The sequence below is a fragment of the Glossina fuscipes genome, unplaced genomic scaffold (assembly GCF_014805625.2).
Source record: "Glossina fuscipes isolate IAEA_lab_2018 unplaced genomic scaffold, Yale_Gfus_2 1, whole genome shotgun sequence".
NCBI classification, from domain to species: Eukaryota; Metazoa; Arthropoda; class Insecta; order Diptera; family Glossinidae; genus Glossina; species Glossina fuscipes.
In genome coordinates, this window is record NW_023998415.1 from 6,410,731 (window position 1) to 6,436,261 (window position 25,531).

The 25,531-nt window shown below is 31.6% G+C and overlaps 5 protein-coding genes across 6 annotated transcripts; 2 read left to right on the plus strand and 3 right to left on the minus strand.

The window, feature by feature from the left end:
- The first annotated feature begins 373 nt into the window (after nucleotides 1-373).
- Nucleotides 374-1,126, plus strand: LOC119632206. The gene is made up of 2 exons (XM_038025010.1): nucleotides 374-655; nucleotides 712-1,126. The coding sequence occupies exons 1-2, from the start codon at nucleotides 473-475 to the stop codon at nucleotides 1,099-1,101; spliced, it is 573 nt and encodes a 190-aa protein (XP_037880938.1). The 5' UTR covers nucleotides 374-472; the 3' UTR covers nucleotides 1,102-1,126.
- A 128-nt stretch (nucleotides 1,127-1,254) lies between these two features.
- On the minus strand, nucleotides 1,255-4,312 carry LOC119632205 (coiled-coil domain-containing protein 186). The gene is made up of 10 exons (XM_038025009.1): nucleotides 3,705-4,312; nucleotides 3,422-3,634; nucleotides 3,246-3,365; nucleotides 3,118-3,181; nucleotides 2,907-3,061; nucleotides 2,699-2,841; nucleotides 2,459-2,639; nucleotides 1,847-2,344; nucleotides 1,430-1,789; nucleotides 1,255-1,358 (listed from the first exon to the last, which is right to left on the minus strand). Exons 1-10 carry the CDS (start codon nucleotides 4,245-4,247, stop codon nucleotides 1,281-1,283), a joined length of 2,355 nt encoding a protein of 784 aa, XP_037880937.1. The 5' UTR covers nucleotides 4,248-4,312; the 3' UTR covers nucleotides 1,255-1,280.
- A 1,405-nt stretch (nucleotides 4,313-5,717) lies between these two features.
- LOC119632340 (probable tRNA N6-adenosine threonylcarbamoyltransferase) lies at nucleotides 5,718-7,096 on the plus strand. Its single transcript, XM_038025191.1, has 4 exons — nucleotides 5,718-5,939; nucleotides 6,009-6,488; nucleotides 6,553-6,758; nucleotides 6,813-7,096. Exons 1-4 carry the CDS (start codon nucleotides 5,729-5,731, stop codon nucleotides 7,053-7,055), a joined length of 1,140 nt encoding a protein of 379 aa, XP_037881119.1. The 5' UTR covers nucleotides 5,718-5,728; the 3' UTR covers nucleotides 7,056-7,096.
- A 33-nt stretch (nucleotides 7,097-7,129) lies between these two features.
- On the minus strand, nucleotides 7,130-8,877 carry LOC119632341 (fat body protein 2). Its single transcript, XM_038025192.1, has 3 exons — nucleotides 8,020-8,877; nucleotides 7,538-7,939; nucleotides 7,130-7,480 (listed from the first exon to the last, which is right to left on the minus strand). The coding sequence occupies exons 1-3, from the start codon at nucleotides 8,110-8,112 to the stop codon at nucleotides 7,184-7,186; spliced, it is 792 nt and encodes a 263-aa protein (XP_037881120.1). The 5' UTR covers nucleotides 8,113-8,877; the 3' UTR covers nucleotides 7,130-7,183.
- A 223-nt stretch (nucleotides 8,878-9,100) lies between these two features.
- Nucleotides 9,101-20,613, minus strand: LOC119632442 (tubulin polymerization-promoting protein homolog). 2 transcript variants are annotated; one of them, XM_038025351.1, is made up of 3 exons: nucleotides 20,574-20,613; nucleotides 9,424-9,835; nucleotides 9,101-9,360 (listed from the first exon to the last, which is right to left on the minus strand). In XM_038025351.1, the coding sequence occupies exons 2-3, from the start codon at nucleotides 9,826-9,828 to the stop codon at nucleotides 9,178-9,180; spliced, it is 588 nt and encodes a 195-aa protein (XP_037881279.1). In that variant the 5' UTR covers nucleotides 9,829-9,835; nucleotides 20,574-20,613; the 3' UTR covers nucleotides 9,101-9,177. The 2 variants fall into 2 exon arrangements, with proteins under 2 accessions (XP_037881279.1, XP_037881278.1); XM_038025350.1 differs by lacking the exon at nucleotides 20,574-20,613 and adding an exon at nucleotides 9,986-10,619.
- Between the last annotated feature and the right edge of the window lie 4,918 nt (nucleotides 20,614-25,531).

The following is a 25,531-nucleotide window of genomic DNA, read 5'->3' on the forward strand; positions in this document are numbered from 1 at the left end:
ACATTCTACTTCTTCTACTATAACCCTTTTTATTTCATGGCCGTGTAAATGCGATTGTTTTAGAAAAAGATAATCCGCCTTTTTGGGTACAAGAACATACAATGTCCACTAAAATGTATTATCATCAGAATCAAGAGTGTGCGCAAAATTTCAACGAAAATTTCAATATAGCGGAATGTCCAGAAACGCCGATTGACAATTTTCCAATAAAAATAGACAAACAAGAAAAGAAGGCGGCGCTATTGTAACCAGATTCAAAGCACTAATCTTTATTTTGAAATTATTGGTTTGCCCTTTTTTTTCGAAGATGTTGCAGTTTTCCACAAAAAATCCCCGTACATATAATAATTCGATGAAGTCAAGAAACAGCTGTTTTCTTCTTCTTCCATTATCCAAATAACTAACCATAAAAAATATTTTCCTTACTTTTGCAACATATTGAAATTAATTTAAAAAAAAGAAGAAAAGTGAAATGGCCGGCAACGGTATTAAATATATAGGCCGTAAAACTGACTTCAAAGGAAAAACTTTGTGGGAGATTGTAGGAGATCTCAAGGATTATGGTATAGGCCGTTTGATAATACGTAATATGTTTCAACGGTATCCGGAGCCATGCTATTTGCGCGTTTTAAAAGTCGAAACTGTCGATGATGAGGTAATAATTAAAAAATTTTTGTGGACAGTGTAAGTTACTCATTTGCTTTGCTGCAGAAAGTTCCCGGCATGGCGCGAAAAGTTAAGGTATCAGTACAGAAAACATGGCGCGGCGTCACTCTACCCAAACCTATTGAAATCTATAGCACTAGCTATAAAGCTGATTATGAATTAATAGATAAGGAAGACGAACATAAATACCTAAATAATACCAAAAAAGTGGAAGAACGTATATTAGATAATAAAATGGAGTTTCCTCCATTGTTAAGAGAATTCATTGAAGAAGAGACTGGTCAAAAAAATCCTATCATGAAAGTACATTTTAAACCTATGGCAAATAAATTTGTTCGTTTGGCAAAAGACGGAGAGACGACACACATTAAACTGACTCCCGGACTGGGTCAACCATCGCCGGTATCCCTTAAACTTTATGATGGTTGTTTGTAATTGTTGTTGACACATTCGTAGAAAAATAAATTGTGCATATATAATAAATCTCGAATGCTTTATTTTCTTTGTACATGGATACGTGTAATTTAACAATTTGTGACTTACAAAACAATATAACAAATAAAAATTAGAATGTAGTCGTTGCCGAATGTGTAGATTAAACGACCGCCTTTTTACTATATATCTTTTGCTGCCGTTTGCCTTAGTTTACGCGTCAAATTATCTACTTCTAGGCCTAAGACATCTAAATTTTCCTAAATAAAGAGGCAAAACCGAAGCAAAAATAAGTTGACTTTAAATATATAACACATTTATTTAGATTTACCTTTAAAGTAATATTCTTTAACAACGTGTCCTCCAAGACTGCCTGCAGTTTCTTATTAATTTCCAGTGACAACTCTAAGGTCATACTTTTACTGTCTGCTCCTTTAATACCATTATAAATAGCTGACATTACGCCGTTTCCATATTTTACTAATTCACTTTTATTCTGATCGCTTTTGGACGAAGTCAAAGCACCGGTCTGATCTCGGAGCATATAGTATTGAACCACTTTCGATTTTTTTTGTAATTCCGCTACTAGCGATAAAGTATGATTTTCAAGAAAATCTATTTTTTCTGCCTGTCGAGCCGAAGCTTGTTGCAAGCGTAGTATACGTTCTACTAAATGCTTTTTAGAAGGAGTCTTCAAAAAAAAAGTGAATTTGACAAATTATTTGAACTCCCAATAGTATTCACATACCTTTGTTGGATCTTTCAATTCGATATCTCGGTTGCCCATAACTGTATCTGACTCCGATGATTGACTACCGCGGCGACTGCTGCTTACAGCACTAGCAGAACTGCTTTGCCTGCTGTGAGGTCTTCTTGATTCAACAACCTCAACTTCAGCTAGGCGTTCAGTTTCCTCTTGATGATACCCATTACTTTGACACGATTTGTGGTGATGTTCACTCTGCTCTAAAGACTTTTTATATTTTTGTATTTCACGTTGTAATTCCTTTATAACTGTGCCATGTTTATGCTTGGTGGCCTCAAAATCTCCCAAAACATTGTCAAGCTTAAGCTTAGCGACTTCATACAGTTTCGTTTTCTCTGACAAATGTTTAGCCAACAATAAGCGTTCCTCATTCTTTTGATTCTGCTCAGATTTTAATTGAGTTTCCAGCCGCAAGTATTTTTCATCATACTGACTTTGCTCTCGTTTAAGTAGTTCATTTTCAGCTGCAATACCTTGAGTCTGTAAACAAACTTCTTCAATACTATATAATCGTTCTAATTACCGCCTTAGCTCTTTGAATCCAAATTTCAGACCACAGAACAATTTCCCCAAAAATAAACATTAACCACTTACCTCCGATTTCAGCAGACAGATTTGATTTTGCAAAGCAACGATACTTTCGCTCATCTCTTTATTAATTGCTAAGAGTTCTTTCTCCCGTTCGTGCAATTGCTTTAAATCGTGCTCATTATCGTGCAATTTTTGTAAAATTTCTTTTAATTCTCTATTCAAAGTATTTATTTTCGCTTCCTTTCTGCAAATCAGAAAATATTAAAATGAAATTCCAGCGACAGCCGTAAAGGCTTAACTCACAAAGCATTTTGAGTTTGCAAAATTTGCAAGTCCTCCAACTGTCCGCGCAATTTGGCGGAACTTAACATTTCTTCACTATACGAATTCTGGATATCATTGTGCTCCTCTTGTAATGCAACAAAGCTTTCAGATAATTCATTTTTCTTTTAACAAGAAAAAAATAATAATTTATATATAATTACAATAGAAAAATATTATATATACAAACCTCTTGAATCTCTTTAGCTAATTGTTCCTGTAAATTTTTTATATGCTCTTTTTGTATTTGTGTATCTTTTATTAATTTATCCAACTGTTCGCTTTTACGTTCAAGTTCATGTTTTAATAAAATGGTTTGAGCCTCAAATTCAATTTTGAGTTTTTCTAAAGAGTTATGTATATTAGTGTGTTATCTCGCTTTTATGCAATTTTATACATACCGTAAGCTTTTTCCTCCAATTTATGGGGCGCATTACGTTCTTCTTCCAATTTCTTTTCTAAGGCCTTTAAAGTAAAGATTCAATCATTTTTCTACTGGTAGATTTAAAAAAATTTTGTTTTATATTACCAGTTTAGCCTCCGTCTCCATATTTAATTTATTGATTTGATATTTTAACCTGGATTCCAGATGACCATAATCTGACTTATGTTTTTCAGATTCTTTTTGATATTTTCGTATTTCATTGCACTAGGCGAACGGCCAAATTAATTCCAAATTCCTTCTTGCTTACAATCATAGCTTACCTTTTCATCCATTAGATAAGTAACGCGAGACCTTTCTTCTTGTAAGGCGTGAAAACGTGTGGTACAGTTTTTAATTTCTCTTCGAGCTTCTAACAATTGCTTCTCTACTGTTTCCTTTTCCTTTTTAGCATCCAACAACAATTTCTCTTTCATAGCAAACTTAATGACTGCGGATTCTTTCTCCTTGTTAGCCAAATCCTTTTCTTTGCGAAACTACATAAATGCACGCAAATGGAAATACTTACTGCGTTTATTTTATTAATTATTTCAAGATGATAACTACCGCTTGCTTTTCCTTTTCCAGTATGGTATTCTCACGTTTATATAAAGTTATCATACTGTCTTTCTGCATCAAGGCAGCTTTTAATTGCTCCAACTGTTCCTGGTATTGTAGTTGCTGCTGTCGTAATACGTTTTCACAAGCCTCCTGATGATTCGTTCGAGTCACATCTGAAATATTCTCGGCGCCTTCGCCAGCCGGAATATCCACATCAGAAACACCCGTTGTCTCTTTTAATTCTATCGATTTAACATCTCCCGTTGTTGTTGCTGTTGGTTCCGCCGTCGACGTTATTATTGGTTTTTGTTCCGTACTCATTAAATCGCTATTTTTATCTTTTAAAAAGCTTACTTTCACAGGGCTTCCAGATTCTGGAGCATCCGTATCTGTGTACAGCGAGATTAGCAATTCCCCTTCTGATTGTTCTAAGTTTTCTTGATTTCTCAATTCGTCTTGATCTGTACATTGTGAGGCACATGTAAGTACCGCATCGGAAGATAATTCTACTTCTTTCATTGCGCTTGAATCCTCGCTCTTAGTTTCCATATTTAAACTTATTATTTTTCCCCCTAAAATAAGGTTTCTTTTATTTCTAAAACTCGTATTAATGCATTTTTGTTGTTTTCAAATGCTATCATTAATAAAATTACAAATAGTGTGGCAATAAAGTGAAATAAGAATGTGACGTAAACAACAAATCAGCTGATATTTGGAGAAGACTTTCCAATACTATAAATGCAATGTTATCGATCGACGTGAAAATAACAAGTCCTACGAAAATAATAAGTCAAGCGCTTTCACTTTAATAATTTACTTTTTACAACCATACTTTGTGTGCCCACTCATCTAAAGCTTTCTCCAACGACATATGTTCTCCTGAATCTTTCAAAACTGTACTGTAATTTATATTTTGCTTACAATTTTAATTGAACTTACAATACCATTAATACTATCGTCATCCTATAAATCAATTTTTTATCGTCCAAAATATATTATCGCCCGGATGTGTGGAAGCCATAAGAAATGTTACAATTATCATCAAGTCAAAAGTGTGAAAGTAAATTAAACGCATTTTCTGCCAGAAATGATTATCTTTAAATCCCTAGAACTTTCTATTCCTTCTTCAATTATCTTCTTTTGGTTGAAAAATTGTAATAAACAACACTGGGTTTTAGGTTAAGGATCTTATCAGACAAAAATTTCGAAATTCTGAGCCGGCGAGCATGCAGAGGAGGAGTACACTAATTGGAAAATTAAAAATTAATTTAAATTAATACATTATATTTAAAGCCGAAGTTTTAATATATTAAGTATTTATTTACATACTGCTATTTATTTATTTATATTATTTTGTGTAAAATATTGTTTAGAAATTAAAAGAATTATGGATAATAAGTTGAGAATACATTCTGGGCAACATAAATCAGTCACGCGTGTTGCACAATAACTCACGTGAGTAAGATTATATTATATTCCTACAAAGAATTTGTAATGAAATTGTTTGAGATACTTGGCAAATACAAAACTACGAATTCTTCAACATCAAATAAGAGATGAAATGAGAACAAGTTATATTTGCTATCAAATTCTTAATATTTTCTCTTCGCACACCTGAACTTATGCGTATACGCCAGCACATATTTAGTTAAAAACGCAGAATTGTATATGCTTTTGCTGTGTGAACGTCAAATACAGTGTGCCATCACCATTAGTAGAAATATTCTCCATACAAATAATAAGAATAAATAAACAAATTGATTAACGGCGCTATTACGTTATTGATAATAGAAATAGCAAAAGCTTCTAAAATTTTGCTACATCTCATTCTTGGTCTTTCTTTATATATTGTTCTCTATGTCCTTATTAGCAATTGAAATATTCCTGTTTTCATATTATTACATGGGTTGCACTTTTTCTCAGTTTTCTCATAAAACAATGTATGTCTTCTTTAAATCAGTGTTGGAAACCAGTTAGAAACTATTTAACAGATGTTAATTTGAAGCTACATATAATATGTTCATTATTACATGTTCATCCATGTATATATATGTATTAATATATATTGTGTGTTATATTTAATTAGTATCAATTCCTTAATAAGTTTTTCGATTCCTTTATGCGAAATGGTTTGCGCGCTTGGAATTGAAGGCAGTGCTAACAAGATCGGTGTTGGTATTATTAAAGATGGTCAAGTATTGGCCAACGTTAGGAAAACTTACATTACACCACCCGGTGAAGGTATTTCTCATAAATGTACGGGTACATTATGTATGTTTTAAATCGTACGATTTATTATTAATTTTTAAGGATTTCTACCTAAAGAAACCGCGAAACATCATAGAGAACAAATTTTAAATTTAATAAAGTCTGCTTTGAAAGAAGCAAACCTAAATAACAGTGATTTAGATGTAATCTGTTACACCAAAGGACCAGGCATGGCTCCACCTTTACTAGTGGGTGCTATAGTAGCTCGTACGCTATCACTATTATGGTCGAAGCCGCTGATAGGCGTCAATCATTGTATCGGTCATATAGAAATGGGTCGCCTTATCACGGGAGCTCACAATCCTATAGTATTATATGTTAGCGGTGGAAATACGCAGGTAATAGCTTACTCAAATAAACGCTATCGTATTTTTGGCGAAACAATAGATATAGCGGTGGGTAATTGTTTGGATCGTTTTGCTAGAATCATTAAACTTTCAAATGATCCCAGCCCCGGTTACAATATAGAGCAACTAGCCAAAAAAGGCAAGCAATTTATAAAATTGCCTTACGTAGTAAAAGGTAAACTGATTGGCACGAAACAATATTTCATAGTCAAATGTTAACGCAATTTATTTTTAAGCAGGTATGGACGTAAGTTTTTCTGGTATTTTGTCACATATTGAAGAAATAGCTGATCCTTCAAAGAAACGTAGTAAACGCAAAAAGCCAGATGAACCAGAAGCTCCAGAATACACTAAAGCTGATATGTGTTACTCCCTGCAAGAAACTATCTTCGCTATGTTAGTAGAAATTACCGAACGAGCAATGGCTCATTGTGATTCTAATGAGGTAAGATATATTTTCGAAAATGTTATAAAATGCTTATAAATAATTGTCTTGAAGGTATTGATAGTTGGCGGTGTAGGATGCAATGAACGTTTACAGGAAATGATGGCTATTATGTGCGAAGAGAGAAATGGCAAATTATTTGCTATTGATGAACGATATTGTATCGATAATGGTCTAATGATAGCACATGCCGGAGCTGAAATGTTTAGATCGGGTGCACATATGAAGTTTTCAGATTCATTTGTTACTCAAAGATATCGTACTGACGAAGTATTGGTTACATGGCGATCTGATTGATAATGAAATAAAATTAACTGAATTAAATCATATAAAAAATTTTATTACCCAAAAGCAAAGCGAAGGTAAACGTAAATAAATGAATTTAATTATAGATAAAACTATTAAATTTTTTCTATCTGCTCATTTTAATCGTTTAATTCCTTTTCAATCCCGCGCCAGTAACGTTTCATTTCCATAGGAAATAAGCGCTTGCCTTCTATAATATAAACCGTTCCATTTTCTTCGTTTTCCAAAGCACTCATAATACAACGCGCGACATCAGCAGCACTTTGTTTGTGCAAACGATCAAGCACTTGATAGGATTCATCAGCAACTTCAGGAAATAATATTTTCTCTGTAAAATTGGTAAACATATCAGTTATGGTCGCTCCTGGACAAACAGTAATAAGTTTAACGCCGCTACGTTGATAGAATTTTTCATGCTAAATTGAATAAAATATTAGTTAATGCGGGCTAAAATAAAATTGTAAACAACTTACGCTCAAGCATCGCGTAAAATTGATAATACCAGCTTTAGTCGCAGCATAAACGGGCACAAGAAACATGGGATCCAAACCGACAACGGATGCCATATTACAAATAAGACCACCGTTACCACCATTTACTTTATTCATAAATTTTAGAGCACTTAATGTCGAATGGATCATTCCTCCAAGATTAACCAGAAGTGTACGTTGTATGTCTTTATCGTTGAAAATGCCAGCGACATTTACTATCACGTCCAATTTACCCATAGTTTTAATAATTTCCTCATAACTCGCCTCCACGCCCTTTTTATTTGCTACATCCATTTTTATAAGCATTACACTCTGAGCTGGATAGTCAGCTCTAAGTTTAACAATTTCTTCAAAATTATCCTGTAAATCTATTATAGCCACCTTCTAAAGGGGAAAATCAATTTAACACATTTAGGAAAGATTTGCTGAAAAGATCTCCCTTTTTTAAAAAATGCTATTTATACCTCTGCCTCTTTGGCCAATAGCTCTTTGACCACTTGCAAACCAATGCCACCGGCTCCGCCAGTCACAACCGCGTTTTTGCCTTTGAAAGACATTTATTTTCTATATTTCTTTCCTTCGATCGTGTTATTGTTTTGAATTCAATTAATTCTTTTTTATATTGATTTTTCGTATTTCTGTTACGCGTCTTCTTATCTGGATGCAATTGTCCTGTTAGAAAATGACGTATTGTTTGACAGAAATCCACGTTGCTCGATCGATATGCTTACGCATTCACTTAATCTCGATTTATGTGGTTACTTTAAACTCTCAGCTATGCTTTATATATCAGGCCTTGGATGATATACGATACGAATTTTATCGGTTTGTTGTAATAAATTAATGTTAACGTTACTCAACCCTTTCACACAACATCTCGCTGTAATGCACATATTTATTGGCTTGTAGCGAGTCTTTAAGTTGAATAACATGTAAAATATATTCAAGATTTTCGTATTGATTACAATTTATATAGTTTTTCTAAATAATACAGCAGTCAATCAGGTGTTTAAAATCTTTGCACCTTCGCGCCTACATCTCATCAACCCGGTAACTTAAACTACATATAATGCATTTGCTTAACTTGCATTGAAGTTAACTTAACTAATTGAATATGTACAGTTAGTTAATTGGTGAGAGAGGTGATTGTCATGGATAACTAAAAATAGGAATACCTTGATCGAAATATAGATGGAAAATATAGTCTCTGTTGTTGTATAAAAAAAAATATACACTTTAAAATCCGTTATAGTTTAATAACGACGACGATATGCTGCTTAGGAAGTCACATAATGCAATTGTTTATATAAATTCTAAATATTTAAGAAAAGCATTCAATCGAAACGAAACGGTGTTAATGTCGGATACTATAGTACTATATATATATATATATATATATATGTATATATCGCGCAAGATATAGAAATATTTTAATTAATATTTTCTTAAAGTAAAATTTATTTAAATCAACTTAGTTTGGAATTCAATAGCTTAGGTAGAAAAAGAAGGGAACTATATAGGAATAATAAATATTTAAGAAACACATTTTTTTTTTTTTTTTTTTTTTAAATCTTAGATCTGTTAATCTGTGTGAAGACAAATAGAAAACATTAATTAATTAATTAGTGTGCGGCCGGATAAGTATCCTTATTTTGGTATCCGGTAACATAGCCGGATTCATCAACGATATTCTTACGGCCAGCTATACCTTTTCCTTTACCACTGGCGTCGAAACGTTCTTTATGGGTGCCCGTATATTTGCTAGTATCCGTTAAACGTTCAACAGCGGAAGCAGCTTTGCCGGCCTATAAATTATCATATAAAATTTTGCAATAAAATGAATTTTGGCTTTATAAATTCATACTTACCGTTACTTGTGTCACTCCCGGTGAGCCGCAATTGATCATTTTCTTTTTAATTTCTTCCAAATCGACTTTCTTCGTTTTAGCTAAATCGTCCAAGAATTTGTTGTAATCACCGTACGATATCTTTAAAGCTTTGAATTTTTTAAAATGTATACCAGTATCGGTGGTAGTGATCTTTTTGTCAATCACTTTAGCCTGTTTCATCCATTTATCGCTTTGCGAGAGTGTTATATGTTTGCCGTCCGATTTCGTATCACCAAATTTCGAAAAGGCCCTAAATTGATCCAGAAATGTTATTTTCGATGACTCATTTAAAGTCATCTGAGCCATTTCAACATTAGGCGCCGACTGAGTCAGTTGCGGTGATGGTGAAGATGAAAATTTACCATTTGTTGCTTCTTCCGACATTGCTCGTCTAAAAGAATAGATAGATAACATTTCTAAAATTTCTAAAATAAACAAAATAATTCGCGTACTATATATATATATATATATATATATATATCTTAGTATTATAAATGATATGATGGTTTGAATATGACTTAACATAGGTGCTGAAACTTACCTATACACAGGTACCGTAACGAACATATTTTTGTTTAAAGTTTTTCTTGCATATATCTGTTCTGTAGCCGAATGAAATGTGGAAATGCATTATAGAAGACTCGAAGGTAAATAATAAATTTCTAAAAATTTCTATTCTCTCTTAACTTCATTATTTTCATTAACACAAACACACACGCGCACAATATACGCATCATATTGATTAAAGAAACCATACGCTCGCTTATCGTTCGAGATTTATTATAAACATCCCAGCAAATAACAAAACAGAACAACTTATGAACAAGAATATGAAAATATAATGAATCCACACCGTTTAGCACCAGAGATGATTAATTTCTGCCTTCATACTTTCCGATATACTCCAATCTTGATAGGCCAGAAATGATAAAGCACAAAGAGATATAAGGTCCAATAGCAAATTTTTTACATTTCTAACCATAATTTATCGTATTTCAATTTAAATCGTCCGCCGTCAAACGCACACAATTGCTCAATAACGTTTTGAGAGAACTAGTAGACCTTTCGATAAAAGCTTGATCCAGATATGATTAATCAAGTCAGCTATAACTAAGAAACTAAACTAAGGGCACCAAAATGCGAAGACTTCGAGTGAGTTTGAACGGTACGTGCTCAAAATGAAAAAGCTTAGTTGAAAAAAAAGAAAAGAAGAACCAAAGCAAAGGTGCAAATTCCGCTGCTGGTTAATTTCTACACAAAATATTGTGCTTACTTTTCGGAAGAAAGAAAAAAAAATATGCCACAATTAACCTTTTGATCGACCTTATAATACACTACACTACGATCAGATGTGTTAGTTACTTTCGATGAGGTTTTGATTTCAAAAACAATATAACTTTAGTTGTTCTCCTCCCTCGCGGAATAACTTTCAACTAAGCTGTTATGTGAATGCAAACAAATGAAATGAAGGCGTGAAAAGGAGAAGGCAGAAAACGCGCTATTTAAGCACTTGTTAATATTGCGAAATGAAAAAAAAAATCAATTAGCAACGTAAATGTAAATTGATTAGGTTTCCGTCACCGGTGATTGCAGTTAAATGTTAATCACTCTACGAGGAACAGAGAGAGATGACGACACCGAACAAATAAATATAATGTTTGTGATGAAAGTGATATCATGATTTGTAAGCGCAAATCAGTCAGCATAATTATTACAAAAATAAATTGAAAAATTTCCCATCGATCATATTCAAAATCAATATGACTGAAAACAATGAAACACTTATGTACGACTTGGATTGAATTCGTGTCTTTCCGTTATTCTCTTTTTATCCCATATAGTGAATGACATGGTGAATTTAAACATATTTATAACAAGGGAGAATTTTTACCACAGATTTTACACGGATGGCCAGACGGACATTCATAGATTCGAATTTGAAGCTGGCCAAGAATTTATATATAATACTTTATGGGGTTTTTAAAGCTTGCTTGCTTGCTGTGCATTTTAACGTTTTCGCAAAAAAAAATAAAATTGAGTAGGCGGGGTTAAATTTTCCATTTTTTTTTTTGCGGGCACAACAGCATCGCCAAATATTTTTGTAAATTTATCTGCTGTAATTGATGATAGGTAATGAGCAAAAAACCGTTTTTTTTTATTTCTTTTGAAAAACAGAGATGTTCCCAACGTATGTGGTACTATGAGCATTCCCTTCGACCGATTTGGCCCATTATTAAGGCCAAACTGCCAACGTTTCTATTGAAACTGAAGTCGATAGCTTAGTTTTTACACGCAGAAAAATGTTTTCAACATACAACCGAACAGATGGACATGATTAAATCAATTCCGAATTTGATGCTGATCAAGAATATATATATACTTTGTGGAGTCTTTGAAACTCCCTTTTCGGTGTTACAAACGTCTTACAAAAATAAATATACTCGCCCATACTTCGATGATGGGTATAATAAGCATAAAGATATATAACAAATTAGTAAACAGATCCATTAATATATCATACGATTTTTAAATTTCGTTTTTTGCAAGCTTTGACAACATATCGCGGGCAACTATAGTGCTTAAAAATCGTGTTTGGATAATGTATGCCATTTAGGTATGAGTTTCGCTCATTATAAGTCCAATCTTTCTGATGATACTTAAATTAAATCTTACGATGAAAGGTAAAGAACATATCTAACTAAATAAATAAATTTAATCTTTTTTAGGCACAATTTTTTTTCAACTTTAATCACAATTGCAACAAATAGGTCGTAAACAGGGACGTGAACCAACAGAGATGACTGCATGCATTTTTTTATTGACTTTAGGATATTTATATATATTTGATTAGATAGCCGATACGTACCACGTCTGTGATATGCTATATACACTATGCGCTTATATACATATATGTAACTTTTTCTTTTTGTCAAGAATTTTTTCTATACCTAACTTTTTTGGGTAAAATATTCTCAGCACATATCCATTAAAATATATAGTAACAGAAACAGTATATATATGTATATATATATATTTCGGAATTCTACTATAGAACCATACCGCCGACTAATAGGCATAATATTTAAATCGATTCAGGAAGACATTTTATTTGTTCATGTATATAAAAAACAATTTTTTCAATTTTCCTGGCAGTTCTGCAAAGTTAATGTGCTCCGAGTACATTGTATACTTCATGTTAGATATAAAGAAATCTTATCAAAAATTGAAATTATCGTAAACAAAGAAATAATTATTTATGTTTACGTATAAAAAAATTAATAAAAAAAAATTGATAAATATATAAATTTGTGAAATTTTTAATAAAATTCAGTTTGAGCAAAAGCAACAAAAAAAATAAATAAATATTTTTCTTAAGCATACATAGAACCTAGACCCACCCAACTGTATCCAACTGTAATATGTCAAAAATTGTACTTTTTCTTGAGCTGAAAAACTTTTTAAACAAGTTTACGTTTTCATTTCAAATAACCAGACACGTTCCTATACATATATCCACATTTCACGTAAAGTAAAAAACAAACTTAAATATGTTAAGTGTTAATACCCTATACCGCTTGTAGTACAGAGTGTATTAATTAGTGCGGTCGTATGTAATACACAGACGGGCTTAAGGTCGTCCAACCGTTTATTAAACCGATCAATCAATTTGAATCATAATCTCAATTGATCTAAACTTGTCTTTCCGTCTGTCTGTCTGATGTCTGGTCATATAAATTTGTGTTCAATCAGCAGCTCGCAATTTTTGAGATATTTCAATGAAATTTGACACGGTGACGTGTTTGTACCCACGACCCACGATGAACGCTATTGAAAATGGTCCGGATCGGTTCACTTTTTCGACCGCACCCCATATAACAACGCTCTATTCTGGAGAAAAATTAAATGTACCATATAGATGTGGACCTTCTCGGCTCATTTTTTGGTTCTTACTCTAATAAGGATTTTCACGAAAATTGACCCTTTGTAGAGCCGAAAAGTCTAAGTTTTACTATGTGGTCATGAAAATTGATCCAGAATATTATAGTAATTTCATACAAAAATGAAGTCTACAAAATATGGACCATCTACGCCTAGTTTTGGATCCTGACCTATGTAAGTATTAAACTTGTACTACTACATTAGATTGTGCTTCGGCCCCACTTCTCCATAAGTACGCACTTGAAAAATATGACTTTATATAGAAAGAAGACATATTTTTGCTTTCTATTGGCAACATAAAGACATATATATATAACGGAGACCTCACTAATTATCCATATTCGAGATAAGATTAGGTAGCAGAATCGATTAAGCTATATTCAGTTATCAGTTAAAAATTTCAATCGAAGAAAAAATCTATCCGTAAGGTTCATGGCTTATGACTATATACATTTACTTTGAATTATGTGTAAAATCATATATCAGCAGTGCTTCGTTATATATTAGCTTTCATTCCTATTGACATAGGATGGTTGGTTTTACAGAGTATTGTATTTTTCAACTCCGAAGCCCGTAATATATTTTGAACGAAAAGTGTTTTCAAGGCAAAATAGTCATGTGCATCGAAAGATCGAATCAATTTCATCTAAATGTGATTTCGTCCCGAGTGTTCTTCATTGATGTAAATCAAAACTAAATTAAGATTCTAATGATAATCTGATATCAATGTGTAAACAGCCTATTCAATTACTTATAAAAGTCACATACCGTCTATTCAGCTTATAGTCTTCACTGGTAAATTTTAAACGAAAGCGAAAGAAATATTGCTGTCAGTTTAGGTCGAGCTTTTTTGAAACTATCCTGTGAGTGTATACATGTACACGTCAAGGGATTTTTTGCTATCTTTAGCAATACACTCACAATATACTTATATATATGCATTCAACTTTTTTTTTACACAATCCTTTAGAGTAACGCAATTCACCAATAAGAGCAAATACACTTTTTGTCCTCTACGCCGCTTGTGGTACATGATATATTATGTTAGGGTGGACGTGTGTAACACGCGGAAGGGTTTAGGGTAGTTCCAACTTTTATTAAACCCATCGATTCAAAATCATAATCTGGATTGATCGAACTCTGTCCATCCGTCTGTCCATCTATTGCCTGTCCACGGAAATTGGTTTTCAAGCTACATGTCACTATTTTTGAGATATTTTGATGAAATTTCGTATAGGACGAACCTTATTGAAAACGGTTCGGATCGGTGCACTTTTTCGATCGCTCCCCATATAACGTCCTATTCTGAAAAATCGTTCCATAACGCACGAAATAGTTTTCCCAACACAATTGAAAAGAAAACGCACCAAAAAAGACCACATAAAAACAGGTTTGAGTGTATGTAAAATGGATTTCATTATTGCTTTTCTTGTAGGACTTTTTGAGAAAATATTTGTAGCTTCTTTGTCTTACGCCATGCTTTAAGGCTGCGAAACATGTTCCCAAACTTACGATATATCGTATTTTCTATGACTTTTTTTGCACGGTTTTCTAAGGAACATATCGACAGGGTAAAAATAGAGTTGAGTGTACCTATATACACATATTTAAATATGTATGCATGTAAACATATGTTTTTAGCCTCGTTAATGGATTTGTTAGATGACATCAATCATCTCTTCACACTTTTGTGCAGTTTTTATCTCTGTTCCATACTCTCTCCATTTTTGATACTAAGATAAATTCTATTCCTTAAAATAATTTCTGAAAAAAAGTAGCAGAAACCAACTTCCGACAGACACAAAAACATATATAAATTAATATTTTGTACGGGTACCTTTGCGCTATCACTGCCGAAATTCGTCTGTGGTTATACGAAAAGTAATGAAAATAACATGCCGTCTACTGAACGATGGTTATAGACAAAATAAAGACAGAAAGATTAATGATTATTGTACACCGTAGGACCATGGATAGCCGAGGTTTATATTAAACATGGCTTGGAAAAAATTTAGTTTATTTTCTTAAACAATTTATAAAAAAGCTACCATTTAATATATAATTGCTGATTTGTTTCTAAAGAGGAAGTAGAGAAGAGGAAATACTATCGTATTATTCGGACTATAAAAAGGACCTCTTTTGCATAGAAAAATGGACTTAACTATCAGGCATTATTTAGAAAGTCTGCGATGTTAGTATGAGAGCAATCCAGAGCGCATACAACAGCATACAAGCAATGAAGCTTCTAAAAGGAATGAATGCAGAAATAGCAGTAATTGTTAGAGGCCTCACAAGTCAATTACAACCTTTAGATGTCTCTATCAAAAGAACCATTTAAAAATTTTATGCGAGAAGGGTGAAATAAATGGATGGCAAAGCCAAATTGTGATGTCACCGCAACAAGACGTATGACGCAACGAACAATTTTAGAAGTTTGTACCTGTATGAAGAATTAGTGTTAAAGAAGGGACGCTTATAGAGTGATTTAAAAAATGCGGAATAAGTAATGATGGTACTGAAGATGACGCAGTCTTTGTAGGAAGGAGTGAAAACAATAGTTCAGATGAAAGCAATACGAACGATGACATTAACGAGACAATAATGAAAATGAACTGAATATTGTTAGTATACGAGTTATGTTAAAAATAAGAAAAAAATTTCGATCCGAAAGTGACATTAAAATATATTTTTCTATAGATCATCTTGTAAATATGGAGTGTGTCCTATACTCACGAAAATTACTTTTCATCAATTGCTCATAAATGAAAACAAAGAAAAAAAAAATGTAAATGACATAACTTTTATACTTTTGTGAGTGTTACGGTATAACTATTATAAATCGCGCAGTCGCACACTTATATGTACATTTATATGAATTCCCTATGCTAAGGTAAATAAAAAAGAAAGCTATCTGTGGGTTTATTTTTAAGGTTTAAGGTAACTAAGGTTTTTGCTATCAGCTAAATTGAACTGTCAATTTCTATACGTGCGTGTCCGTCTGTCCGTCCGACCGTATAATGTCTGTTGTAAACATTCTCCTAGCCGCAAAAATAAAGTAATATTTTCTTACGGTTTTTTTTTTCTTTTTATACCCATCATCTGCGTGTGTGCGTCCGTCTGTATAATGTCTGTTGTACACACGCTCCTGAACGCAAAAATTAAGTTATCGATTTGAAATTTGGCAAAAACATTGAAAGTTCTTGCACAAACGTTAGTATTTAAAACGGGGAAAAAATCAGCCCCCCGTCCACTCAATTGTATAGTGTTTCATAATTTCATATTTTCTTCAAAACCTATATAACGTACAGAAGCAAGCTTCAAAAACGCTATAAATTATATAATTTTTTCGCCAGTTTTAGAATTTGAAATGCAACTATGCATGTTCATCCGTTCATCTGCCTGTCTGCCCAGCTGCATCGTGTCTGTGGTGAACTCCCTTCTTTACGCAAAACTGAAAACCTCGCGTACAAATTTGCAAAAGAATATGGAAGTGAGTTAAACTTTTCGAAGGACACGAATAGAAAAAATCAGCCGCGTTCGTTCCCTATTATAGAGGATGAATATTTGGTTCTCTTACTTCTTTTTATCTCTTTTAGGATAACGATGATGAATGAATATAAAAGATTCGGTCACGATTGAATATGATTTTCTTAATTGTTTTTTTTTTTTTTTTCACATATGTATACCACATATATATCCGAATAGAGGGAGAAAATAATAAATATTTTATATATTAACAGGTTGCAGCCTGAAATAGAATGATAAAATTTGCAAAATCCATTTTTATCTGCGGTGGCAAAAAGTAAAAAACAAAAAAAAAAAAAAAACACCAAAAATAAAAATAATTAGCTTTAAAGTATTATTCGCCTATTTTTTGCATTATCGCCTCTTCCTCTGTTCTTCATTATATTAATTGAATAGCTGGCTGTCTTTGCAGTCATGTCTTTAAATACATTTACATTGTCGCATATAAGTCAATGCTTAATTAATTTATTTCCCAAGTGTATCTGTCTACCTATTCTTATGAAATCATATTACATTCAGTTGCATTGTTTTATGAAAGCTTAACAAATTTATATTTCGGCTTTGTCGCCTTTCCATAAATCATTGATGAACTTGAATTGTGTGACAAATTTATTTAAAAAATTTTTAAACCGTTAAGAATGCAAAAAAAAATAAAATAAAATAAAATAAATAAATAAAAACTTCTTTTACGCATAAACTCAAGGTCATATTTTTCATTATATATACATATATACATGCGTTTAAAATCAAAGTTTTGCTTATAAATAATTAAGTAAGAACCTAGGTTTTAAGCACAATAAAATATGAACAGCATTCAATTCAACTTTATTATTATCATATCAGCATTCCTCGTTAATATTCTCAAAGCATGCAAAACATATTAGTCGAATAAAAACAAAAGAATTTTATATATACATATGCTTAGCAAAGAGACATTTTTACGTAAACTTAATAAATGAAGTCATCGTGTTGCAAATTATTCTTAATTAAATTTATGTTTATGTGAGAACTTGATTCCTATTTTGTACTTTTCAGACTAAGCTTTTCAAAGTGATAACAGATTGTGGCCCTTCGTGTTCATAGATCTAAGAGGTAAAGTGTTTTTTTTTTTTTTTTTTTTTTTGGTTTTCAGTGAAAACTTATTCTAAATATTTTATGGAAGTTAGCGTTCGGTTTGTTTAAAAAATATGGAACGTAATAAGCGATAATCGTAAAAAGTCAAGTGAACTTCTTAGCATTCACAAATCTGGCCAACAAGATTTATCTAATATGATTTTAGTGAAACACCTTTGGCACACACATATTTCGGTATATGGCGTCTAGAAGTTTTGATTACTGACCTGTAATATAGGCATTCATAGTTTGTATAAAGTCATGAATACCCTATGCAATTTGTGGCACATGCTGACCTATAAAGGACTTAAGATAGACTCACCTTTTATTACACCAATCGATCCAGAATCACTTTCTGACATCTTTCCATGACTTATTGTGTTCGACTTAGAGGTCGCAATTTTTGAGATATTTTAATGAAATACGATACACTAATGTGTTTTGACTTAACGATCAACGCTAATGAAAATGATTCGGACAAATATTTCGACGCTTTAGTTTGATAAGCCGGGACAGTGGGTTCGCAAAATGTTAAGGAATCGATTGGCATAGTAAAAAGTAAATCGATTTCATTTCCTTTAGGCATATTACGTAACCGTCCTTACTAATGTAATATACCTATACCTTACAAGTGGCGTAGGATATAAATAAGCCTTGGAAATATATTTTAAAATTTCACGCAATCTTTAGACATTCTTCATGAATAGTTCATCATTAGGAGCGTCGTAACTATTGCGCTATTTAATATCCATATATATTTGAATATTACATAAAATTGTCCTGCATTTTTAAACGTAGTGAGAAGCAAATTTCGTCTTACTTTTTAATATAGTACAAAATGCAGCTTGCTTTTTGAATATCATGTAAGAGTCTCGGCAGTTTTTGATTATGCAAAATTCCCGCCAGTTTTTGATCATGCAAAATTCCCGCTAGTTTTTGAACATACCATGAAATTCCCCTCAATTTTGGAATGTAGAAGCAAATTTCTTCTTACTTTTTAAACCTGATAAAAAAATTCTTCTTAATTTTTAAATATAATACAAAAACTTAAGCGGAATATTGTATTTAAAAACTGATATATCACATTTTAATATCTTAATTTTCAGAATTTCACAACAAAAATTGCTTAGTTATAGTATATAAGCATTCAAGATTAGTATGAAAAATTAGCATTAGATGGGGCAATGTTTTCAACTCCCTGTTATATAACAATTCCTATATAAAGTGAATCTTCATATGATAAAAAGAATTAATATATTATATGGACAGAGGGTCATGTTAGAATTTGATGCTAATCAAGAATATATATTTATAATTTATGGGATCTCGGATACTTCCTTCTGGGGCGTTGCAAACGTTTCGACAAAACGAACATATCCCTCATCCTTTAATGATAAGTATAATAAATGCCATGACTTTACTTGGAGAAAAAAATTACGCACTTCTATATAAACATATTTAATATATGATCAAATTGTTCACGCACTCGTCTAAGATAAACATATGTACTTTTTTTAAATTATATGCAGCTTTCTCAGGAACAGCAAATTCTATTTAAATCCATAATGCTCTAATTTTGCTTTCGCAAACTTACTACCCGCCAAGTTGCGGAGTACACTTTCCTTTTATACATTTTACTGGCTATTTGCGATCTATTTTTATTTTTCAGGGCATGCATTGAATTTTTTTTCAAAAAAAAAAAAAAAAAAAAAAAAAAATAATAGAATCAAATAAAAATCATTATAATAATGATGGAAATAATAAAAGTAAAAGTAAAAGTGTTAAACTAAAATTTGAACTGTACTTATTGGACATATGACATCATATTCAATTCGTTGCGATATGATGTAAATGCGCATGTTTTCCATAAAACAAATAACAATAACGACGAGAAAGTGATGCTAAAATCATCTTCATCTTTATCACCCTCACCACCACCATTCTTATTTGTTGAAGGAATCGTGTGTATCAACAAAGCAAATATTTTATGCATCCATCTAGACGGGCATGGAGCGGGACGGGCAATTCATATTCGAATAAAAAAGCGAAAGTTGCAAATGAAAGTATAAGCAAATGCGTCTAAAAGATGTATACATATATATATATATATATACATATGCATGCATTACAATGTAAATATGACAACTTTCAATTAAAGTGGAGAAAAATGAATTGTAGCATTCATCCTCTCGCCATGGAATGAATTTTCAGGGATAACAATAATAATGAAATCGTGAAAGAATGGGGAGAAAATCCTTTTTCTATGGCATTTATATGTGCACGCACTTAAATATGGGTTAACAACAATTAACAAGTGTGTACATATCCAATATGATGTTCATACATATATATGAAAGATTTTTGTATAAATAATTTTTTGTGTTTTTATTTTTTTTTTTTACATACTTGTTCTTATTTTATGTTACTTTTTTTTTTTACACAAATTTTTCTATGATATATTAATAAATTGTTTTTAAATTCCTTTTTAATATTTATGAGTGAGTTTTGTATAAATAATTTTTTGTTTTTTTGTTGTTTTTGTTTTTACTTACTTGTTCTTATTTTAGGTAATTTTTTTTTTTACACAAATTTTCCTATGATATATTATAATAAATTGTTTTTAAATTCGCTTTAATATAAAATTACTTTTTAACCGTTTTTGAAATTTAACTTGACGGAAATATTGTTGAAACAGAACTAAACTGTTGAAAACTTGGAGAGAAAGCTTTCAAGTTTTATACATTTACTCACAAATATTAGATGTTGATGAGTGATAATGTTTGTGAGTTTTTTTTTTTTTTTTTTTGCTTAACGAATAAACCTATATCTATAAATTTACGTTTATAATTTGGCCGTTTGGCCATATACGAATTTTTCAGAATTTGAATTGTCTTTATTTTCATAATAAAATAATGAAGTATTAATAAAAATTTATTATCTTATCTTGTATACAAACACACGCACGCATATACACAGAGATATTCCCATAGTAATGAAAAACATAATATTAAGCAATTAATTACCTTTGAAACGAATCTTAATTCGTTACCTTAAGCAAATAAATAGAGAAACTTAAAAAATTTTTGATTCATCTTAGGCGTGTGTTAGTGAATTGATTGAGGAATGTCTATAAGACCGGACTTGTAGGCAATAAGTTACCGATTGATTAGTTTGTTATACTTTCGATGAAGAATATTGGGATTTACGAAATACCGTTATTCTTAATCAGTAAAAGAGAATAGCGAAATGGATTTATTCATACTAGACTCTTGTTCTTTAAAAAATTTTATTAAAAGAATGTGTTATGTGTATCGCTATCATGACTTTTCGAAGTTTATTCTTCGCAGGAACACAAGACGATTTTCTTTGCTGAAATTTTTTCTATAATACACTTGTTATTAGAGGATTTTACTGAGAGTGAGAGTCAAGAAAAGGCATTCTTCACTTTTACGACTAATAATCAGTTACCAAGTCAGAAGCCACTTTAAGCCAAGTTAAAGAAAAATAATAATAAATCAGTCTATGAATAATTACGCATTTTATCGAACAAAAAAAAAAAAAAGGGAGAAATATGAAAATTTCGTAATTTTGTACATTTGTAATTGTGTAATAATATTGAATAGGAAAAAGGTCGTTTAGATCAATCACATAAAAGCCATCGACATGAGTATAACAATAGTAGCACTTGGTACAATTTTCATTCCCTCTTTATCTGAACTTAAACTTTATGCGAATAAATTAGATCGAGAAATAAACCAATAATCTCATCTATGATAATATTCGAAATATTATTTAGTAAATCAATCATTAAATCAGTGATTCACAATATTTTCACATATAAATGTGGTCATCAACACATTTGGTTTAATTTTTGCAAACAAAATCAATTTTTACTTTTTTCAATTTTTTAAACTTCATTTTAATGAAAAAGCAAGTAAAAAGGCTCAGACAAATTCATATATTTCTAAGGCGATGTGTTAATAGGTATGTATCACGAAAAATGTAGGCAAGCTTGGATGGAGGGATGAATTTTCAAATCCTTGAATTGCTTAAGGAAAGGTAAACCACAGGTTGAACACCACTCGACTAGACACTCAACGTGTATGTGAATGACTTTTTAATAAAAGTCTTCTGTAGGTATTTGGAGTGATAGGTGAGTGATACCACGTGTGCATTGTTCTCCTAAGAGAAAAGCTTTCTCCATTTGAGTTCGAGTTATTCTATAAACTGTGAGTAAGAGCTGAGTTATATTTGTGGCGCCTTTATTTGTTTTTATTTTTATTTTTTTTTATTTTTTTTTATGAAAACAATGCCGTCAAAACAAAGATTTATTTTATTGCTTTATTTTTTGTACGCTACACCACTTGTGGTGCAAGGGCCTATTAACCTTATATGGATGTACGCAACATTCTTAAGGATTTCAAGTAGATTCTCTTTTCACTTTCTTTTTTTTTTGTACATTACGGACTTTTGCCTACCTAAGTTTGTCTGTCCTTCCGTCGATCTTTTATTTTTGTCGTCAAACTATGAATCATAATTTATGAAATATTTTTATGAAATCTAGTACAGCAACCGGTGTTTTGGCCAAATTTGAACCCTATTGAAAATGACTGAGAGCGGATCATTCCTTTTTGATCACTTGCTTTATAGCGCCTTATTTTCAAAAAATCGCTATTGCGTAACTGCCTTAAGCGAAGTAGTGTAGGATATTTAATGGTGGGCTTAGTTTTTACTCGTTTTAGCAAAACGAAAATGCCCCCTCCCCCCCAAGTTTATACAGGCAAAGAAATAAATTTGAAAAAAAAGTCCATATTCTTAATTGTGTAACTCCTCTCAAACGAACAAATAATAAATAATACAAACTTAATGCTCAAAAGGTTTATTAAACTCGGTTAAAATTGTGACGAAAAATTCTTCCCATTTTTTATCGACATGATTTTCGTTATTGACACAGCACTTGATTGAAAAAATTAATTCTATTCTATATCTCAATAAAGACGCTTTGTCTGTCCACAGATTTTGCGACATACAAGATTTTGACTTGCATTTCTAAATCAGGAATAGACATCAATACCTCCTGGATATTGTAAAATTCAGTCACGTGCTTGAAAACTGGAAGCTTTATGTCCGATACCTGTCCGATGCTGCTAATTGATGATCATAGAATCATAATTAGCCTAAAAACTCCAATTTCCAATCTACAAAAATATGTATAAAAATGTATCCAAAAGATAGTTATATGAAAAAAAAAAATTTTTAATTTTCACTTGGATCTCGTAATAAATTTAATAACCTTTTGCCTCTCATAAATCATGTAATTGGTCAAGAGAGAATTATTTACTTCCAATAACCAAGGCTATTATCTATATATATATATATATATATATATATATATATATGTATATATATGTTTTAAATGGCAAAAGCTCACGCTTTTCCCAGAGGGACCAGTAAGGGACCAGTCGCTTAATCGAATTTAGGAAACAATTGAAAAACGTTTATCGATCCGTCGGCCGGTAATTGACTTTTCTTTTTCTAAAACAATATTTTTAAAACTTTAAAGCTTGAAGTTTTTTTTTTTTTGTTCCTTCTAGGCGTTAATCATATGAATGAACAAAAGAAAAATGCAACGATCAGATCATTAAAATTGGCAGACATATGAAAGACATATGAGAAATAGTCAAAAGAATATTTGAGGAAATCTTTGCAATTACAATAACTTACGCGTGCACTTAGTATTGACTTGAGAGTTTTTTTTTTTTCTAAAAAACTAAAAGCTTTTTCGTTAATGCAATGTTCACTTAAATAAGAGAATGGCTTTCTTGCAATAATTTTCATAATTGTTTTTAAGTTTTATGGCATTGTTTAGATGCCATATTCACTGCAAAACTTTTAAACAGGTGCCGTATTTTATAGCCGACTTCTACATACATATATTAGTTAGTTTAAATATTTTTTTCTACCTATAGTTTATTAAATGTTCTGCAGCAAAAGAGATCCTACTACAAAAGTCCATTAGTTTAACAAGCCAACAAATAGAAGATTTATTATATTAACAGCAAACAGACAACGCCAACATTATACGCACAAACGCACATAGACGCTTTCCCTATAGATGCCAGCGTACGAGGGCAGACTAAATGATGCATTCTTCTCTCCACTTCTTCGAATATGTTTTTCTTTCTTTTCATTTCCAAATGTCAAATCGGTAAAACGAAATGTTATTCATGCGAAATTTTCTGCACCTCGATTAAAATCGAATAAAGTTTTGCAAAATATGAAGTTTCTTTTGTTGGGCGACACTTTAATCCCATCGATATTTATTCAATATCAAATACAAAAGAGCTAATCAATGTCAGTGTGCGTTAATGATAAACCATTTATGTCCTACATCACCTGTGGTACGAGATATATTAAGTTAGTATGTAACACGCAGAAGGGCTGAAGATAGACCCACCTTTTATTATACCGAACGATTTAGAATCATGATTTCAATTGTTCTCAGCCTGTCTGTCCATCTGTCCTTGTAAATTTGTGCTCAAGCTATAGGTCGCAATTTTTGAAAATATTTCAATGAAATTTGGTACAGGGCGAACGGTAAGAAAAATGATTCGAATCGGTCTACTTTTTCGACCACTCGCCATATGATGTCCTATTCTGGAAAGTCGTTATATGGAAAAATATTGCAATTTTCAGAATATCTCAACAAAACTGACTAAGTAGTAGTAATTTGGAGTTCTAAATTGGTATGAAATCTTTGGACTGACTGAGGCAATTTTTGAACTCCCTCTTATATAACGAAAACTAAAATTCATACGAGAAAAGGGTAGAATTTTCAATGCTTCTTGATGAAAATTATATCATACTAGTAATTTAACATAAAAATATGAACTGTACCAAATTTGGATCATCTCGTTCTATTTTCTGGATTCTACCCTAGCCTTAGATTTTCACGAAAATTGATCCTTTACAGAACGCAAAAGTCTAATTTTTAATATGTGATGATGGAAGTTTACCCATAATAATAATTTCGTACGACAATAAGAATTGTGTTAGACAATGTGGTGTAAGGTATTTAATAGTCGGTCCTTACTTGCTTTATATGAAAATTAGTTTTAGAAAAGCAACAAACATAATCATAGGCAATTAAATACAAGAAAATATATATATATATATATATATATATATATATATATATATATATATATATATATATATATATTTGTGTAACACGACAACGATTAAAAAGAAAAAGAAGAAGTAATGGAAAGGAGGTAGCCGCAGCCTAGTGGCTCTGTTTGTCCAATCGGAAAGTGTTACGTTTTCACCGACTGAGCATTCACTATTAACTATGGCCAAACTAAAGTCTACCGTGTTAAGATTAGAATTCGAATATATTGACTGAATTTGCAATCCATTTACGATTAAACTTTTAATAAATGAACTAACAACGAAAATCAATAATATAACATAATATAACGTAACATAATTTAATTGACTTTAGGTTTTC